This window comes from Seriola lalandi, unplaced genomic scaffold (genome assembly GCF_002814215.2).
Source record: "Seriola lalandi dorsalis isolate HSWRI2012SDOR001 ecotype SW California unplaced genomic scaffold, Sedor1 jcf7180002054898, whole genome shotgun sequence".
In the NCBI taxonomy this organism is placed as follows: domain Eukaryota; kingdom Metazoa; phylum Chordata; class Actinopteri; order Carangiformes; family Carangidae; genus Seriola; species Seriola lalandi.
In genome coordinates, this window is record NW_019525450.1 from 2,905,739 (window position 1) to 2,911,738 (window position 6,000).

Consider the following 6,000-nt stretch of genomic DNA (forward strand, 5'->3'; position numbering starts at 1 on the left):
GAAGCACTGCAGACAGCTACAACCACCCCTGTTCTCCCTGCAACCCAAACTTCTTTTTTCATCTAAGCCTTGTCGTGTTCAGACATTTAATAAAAAAAAAAAGGGGGGGAGGGGCCCTGTCACTGTCAATTGCCACAAACGGACGTCACCCAGCAGCGGCGGCTTACTTCAAACACTAGCGTCTCATTAGTAGGTCCAGCGGCATACAGGCTCTCCGGTTTGTTGAAAGAGCGCTGGTAGTCGAACACTGTTCCACCAAAGTGGAACTTTCCCGGCCAGTCCACTGTCCAGTCCCCGGTCAGGTAGTACTTCCTCTTCAGGGAGCGGACGGCCAGGTAGCTGGTGGAGACTTCCACTTCCTGAACACGAATGCTTCGTGCCCCTGCTGGGACCGTTACCATAGAGTAATACTCTGTGGGAAAAAAAGAAGTAAGTGAGTTTCATCACACACTCCTGTTACCCATGCACACACACACAGCATCACCCCTGCTTTACATCAACTTTATCTCTGGTATATGTGTGTTACTGCACATCAGACCATTATGAAGTGCCTACATGGTTTTACTTCTTGTCCTTGTTTGACCACTTAACATCTCCCTGTGTCTTGAAAGAAAAACCAGTGCATGCTACTTGAGACATACAGACACGCTACAAACAAAGACAAAGACAAGATTACCATTGGCCCTGTGTTGAAGGCTGTATTGGCCCTTGAAGAACTTGCAAGTGGAGTTGTTTCCCTTACAGACTCCGCAGGCGTCCAGAGAGACTTTGGAACCCAGGATCTTGTCGCAGCCCACTGCCTACGCTCACACAAAAAACACACATGCCAACAGTGCTGCAATGTACAGGATGTAAATACGAATAAACTGTATGATCAGTTATTATCTAAAAATATATATTATGACAATAAGGAGGTAACTTAAACTACATCTGTGTTTACATCTGATGTTTCACCTTATTACTCCAACAAGGACCTGGATTACAAGGACAATATAAGCGTGGTGGGTAGGTGCAGTGTTACATTTGCAATAAAATGGAGTAACCTGTAAAGTAAAGAAGACTCTCATTCTGTCATTACAATTTTAACACCTGCTTGCACATGTTTCACTGTAGCACACTGCAGTAAATTCACACATAAAACTTACTTTTCCTTACTTATGCCGTTATGCCTCCTACAAGCTCTTAGCTGACATATTGGCAAGAATAACTTAAAGGACAGCGAGCATCGCCATGAACATGACAACTGCACAGGTTCTAAACTAATTCCCAGTTTAACCCTATTAACTACTTCTCTTTTTTTGGAAGTGATACGGAAGGTTTACACAAACAAAATGTCGACCGCTGTAAAAAAAAATACAGTATACAACAACAAGGAATTGGTTCTTGCACTTAAACGTTTGCCCTTGTTTTCCATTTCAAATAAGCTTTAGATTAAAGAAATCTTGTGTCTTTCTTTCTCTTCGCTTTTTGCACTCTTTATTGCATTGTTTATGTTTTTTTGCTCCATCTAAACTCAATGACCCATAAAGACAAGGGGAAACGTCCAAGACTCAGCTGGACACAGCTGTATTTTCAGAACTTTATGCAAATTTATTAAGATCCAAAAACTCATCTCTCGTTTACGTAAGAATGTATGGATGTTTTTTTTTGGTTTTTTTTAAAAATCAGACCAGAGAACCGGTTTCCCCATGTTGTCTGAGTCCTTTAAATACCGTTTGGCAAAGTCCAAGCAGACTGCCATTTGCCTTTTACTCAAAGCGGGTTGTCCGTCTAGCTGCTCTACCATAAAGGCCTGATTGATGGGGTGCTGCTGAGGTGGTCGATCCAGCAGGTTCTCCCTTCTCTACAGAGGACTTCTGAAGCTCTGTTAGAGTGACTGGTGGGTTCTTGGTCACCACCATAGGCCCTCCTTGCCTGGTTACTCAATTTGGTCGGACGTCCAAGTCTAGGAAGAGTCCTGGTGGATCCAAACTTCCATCTCACACTCAAAGCTTTAGAAATGGTTTAATGCCCTTGCCCTGATCTGTGCCTCAGCACAAAATTTTATGATTGTCCCTTGGACTTCTAGGCTTGTTGTTTGACCTGACATGCAGTGTGAAATGTGGGCTCTTATATACATACACAGGTGTGTGTCTTTCTAAACTATGTCCATCACTTCCATGCATAATCTAAGCAAAGAGGATCCACCGGACCACAAAGTTGAGTGCCACAGCAAAGAGTCTGAATACTTTTGTAAATGTTGTACTCAGTGTTTTAGATTTTTAATAAATTTGCCAAAATATCTAACATGTTTTCACTTTGTTAATATGTGTTAATTGCTGTAGATTGATGGACATAAATGACTAAATTAAATCTACAGCACATAATTTGTGCAGAATGTAAAGAGGCCTGAATACTTTTGAAAGCTTCTGAAACTTTCCGTATCTCACACTGAGGGAAAACAAAAAAGTCTGGATGCAAATTTTCTTTACGCAATGAGATATGTTTCAGTGCACACACACACACACACACACACACACACACACACACACACACACACACAACATCCTATGTACCTCACAAACTCCATCAATGCAGACATCTCCCCTGTGATCAGAGCAGGAGGTGCCGTCTTTGACCTTGCTGGACATGGCGAAGAAGAAGTCAAAGTCCTCTGCAATGCAGTACAGCTTACAGATGTCTTCATCTGCACAGAGAATAAACAGATGTGTACAGTAGCAACGGGGAAGTTAGAATCAACAGAATTTACGAATTTTAGGAATAAAATCTCACTGATTCAGTAAAGTACGTGCTAAGTTTCACTAGCTACTGCTCTGCAACCTGTTACATTTACAGTATGCACATCTCCTGCTGAGACCGAATTGGAAAAGACAGGAACTGAACTATAAATGTACCCAGGGGTATTCATGTGGGGCAACAGGTTTATTCTGTAGTTCAGATCAGTTATCACAGACAAGTCTCTGCAGCCATCTTTGATTAAAATAAATGACGGTGAAGGTGACTTGGCCCAAGGTCCCAGAAGGCAGTTCAGAATCTGTTCCTCTCTACATCACCTCCCATTCATCAACAGCTTAAACAGGCCTGGGACGACAGCCAAACGCACGGCTCTCCTTCATTTCACTCTCTCTCCCTCTCCCTCGCTCATTGTAACAAAGCTGGCCCGCAGGCTTCCTTTTTAAATCTATCCCCACTGTGTCAGAGGGTGCAGGTGGCTACATGTCTCCCATGTACATTACACAGAATGATAGTTTCCTCCAGCTTTTTGGCCCTAATCACAGCAGCAGTAAATAGTGGTTGGCATTACAGAAACACTTTATAAAAGAGATTTGGACTAGCCGAGTACAGCAGGGTGCAGAATATAAAAGCTCTACAGAATTAAGACAAGAAAAAGCTTGCCCTGAACAATCTGCAATTCTGTGTTTATATAGTCTTGCTGTGTTCTTTGAACAATGAGATTTCTTTTCTTGTGCATTATCTGCCAATAATACAGTAAATCATGGGATGTCTTCATAATCCTCGAGAAATACTATAATTTAAAGGGGCTATTTATACATTTTCTCTGCCACCAAACGTGGTTTCTTGCTGGGAGCGGGTGGTAGGGATTGTCGCTTGACAAGAGCTTCAGACATTGTTGTGTTTAGAAGACAAGAGGTTATTATACGTCCTCTGAGCAGCGCTACGTCTTCAGAGCAGACTGGAGGCTACAGTGAGTCACTATCAGAAAGTAACAAGATGGGCTGAGGCTAGCTGGTTAGCGTGCTAACTTCAGTAGAAGAAAAGACGTGAGCTAGCATTGCCATTGCTGCAGTCAGCTCTTGGTTAGTAAAGGAATTAAGTTTGATGCTGAACTCATTACATTTCTTCTAAACTGATAAGAAAACAGCTGTTAATGCTAATGTTAGCTATGTAGCAATAGCAAATCTTACAAGTAACTACAAATAATCTTTAAATATGCAGCTCGCAAAGTAGGATACAAGAAAAATACACACAACACACACAACATCCTCAGACCAATTCATACATTAAATATAAATGCACCACATGACTGAACAGACTCTGTTCAGTGGGTCTGATCAACTGACCAACTCACCATCCACTTGCGTGTAGGGCTTCCACTTGTAGTACCAGCCCCTGAAGGGCTTGCTGTTGTACTCAGCGCACTGTTGGGCCCTGAAGTCCACGGCGTTGAGAGGGCACGGCCGAGTGTTACACAGCTGGTTGAGCCGACTGGAGCCCGAGCAAAATTTACCATTGTTCTGTGGCCTGAGCGGAAGACAAGACAAGAAGAGTTAAGTTTACAGATCTGAAATATCCTGTTTGTTTGATTACCACAGTTCTGAAATCAATGCAACAATAAGCCAATTGATGATTGATGTTTACTCCACAGAACAGATCAATTCCGCTGATGAGGGAACAACAACCAAAACATGTAATGAAATACGCTTGAGACACAGTTTTGATATCCAGATAATTATACAACAGATTACATCAAATATGCTTATTTGCTTGCCGAGAGTTAGGTATTAACATCACTCATGTCTGTCCATTAAGTATGGAGTTACTGCCAGCAGCTGGTTAACTTAGCTTAGCATTAAGACGAAGTTAAGTTAGCTATTGCTACATAGCTGTCTCCCTCATTTGGTCTGCTTGCTTGTTTTGTCGTGCTATTTTGTTGTCTGTTTACGTTTTCATTCATTGATTGACTGTGTTTTTCTTGATGTTGTACAGCACTTAGGTCAGCTGTTTGCTGTTTTTAAATATGCTCTATATATACATTGGATTTATATTTTGTGATTTTGAAGACTGGAAACAAGAAGGGGCTTGCCTGGCTCTGACCAAAGGAAGGTCTGGCAACCTCACAAGCCACCAGCATGTCACTGTAGTCCTGCACATCACTCCCTGTGAAGTTTTTGTACAGAACTAGCAAACAAACACAAGCTATTATGTGTTAGATACTTTGTTACCTTTGGACAGAGCCAGGTTAGCCGTTTCACCCTGGCCTGCTGGCTGCAGCTTCATATTCAACGGATACACATAAGAATGATTTTTATTCTCTCATCTTACTCTCAGCAAGAAAACAAAATAAGCATATATCCCGAAATGTGAAACTTTTCCTTTCGGCTTCACCATCGGTGTAATCAATAACCCAAATTGCATCGTGTTGGAGGACAGTGGGATTCAAGACATCACCATTGAAGTGAACAAAATGTTTACATCAAAAGTGCTGCTGTCATACATGGAAATTGCGTCTGTTAGTATATGGTTATCCTTGATCAAAGTGTAAATTACAGATTGTGTAGGTGCTGTCAAAGAAAAGCCTGGATGCCATGTCAGGTGTTGCTATACGCCGTGCTACAGCAACACTTCTTCGACCACAGGAAAAGGTACAGCACATAAACAGATAATACAGCTTTAACATCCCATCAAAATGATGAAAGCCTCTTGACATTTAGTGAACATTAGGATGCCATGATAGATTTCCCAGGCTTTCATAACTCATACCAGGCATTCCAACACAACCACCAACTGAGAAAATTGAGTTTAGCCATTTACCAAAGTGGCCAACACAGACACATAGACACACACAGAGACTGTGGAACCATGCTGATCAAACATGTCTAATAAAAACAATTCACTAAGTTTTACAGTGTAATGAAACGCTTTGGAAAAGGAACTGAAAAAGAGTCTAATAAGAACAGTAAACATAAAGAGGAGAAAGCAACCAGAGGCATATTTCTTCTGAATTTCCTGTAACAGTGTCTGCATGAAATGAATGTTCAGCAACAATCAGAATCAGAGATGCATGTTGCTTCACTGCATTTTTCTTTAACTCCAACTGTTCATCCCCTCCATTCAGACCTGGACTCAATCACAGAGTGACCTAGCTGCCAAGAATGATGGAGCTTCATTGAAGGTGTGTGTGTGTGTGTGTGTGTGTGTATGTGTGTAAATCTGCTCTGTGCTGATCTTGCTTCCCTTGGTGAGGGGGTGCGGGGGGGT

The 6,000-nt window shown here is 41.9% G+C and overlaps 1 protein-coding gene across 2 annotated transcripts in view; it reads right to left on the reverse strand.

Annotated features, from left to right (window-relative positions):
- adamts18 (ADAM metallopeptidase with thrombospondin type 1 motif, 18) overlaps positions 1 to 6,000 on the reverse strand; it is a 61,066-nt gene that overhangs the window by 24,919 nt on the left and 30,147 nt on the right. For both annotated transcript variants that reach the window (XM_023429610.2, XM_023429611.2), the window contains 4 exons: positions 4,091 to 4,263; positions 2,556 to 2,686; positions 677 to 800; positions 168 to 412 (listed from right to left, as the gene is read on the reverse strand). In XM_023429610.2, coding sequence (XP_023285378.1) covers positions 168 to 412; positions 677 to 800; positions 2,556 to 2,686; positions 4,091 to 4,263 — 673 coding nt within the window. The remainder of the gene's footprint in view (positions 1 to 167; positions 413 to 676; positions 801 to 2,555; positions 2,687 to 4,090; positions 4,264 to 6,000) is intronic.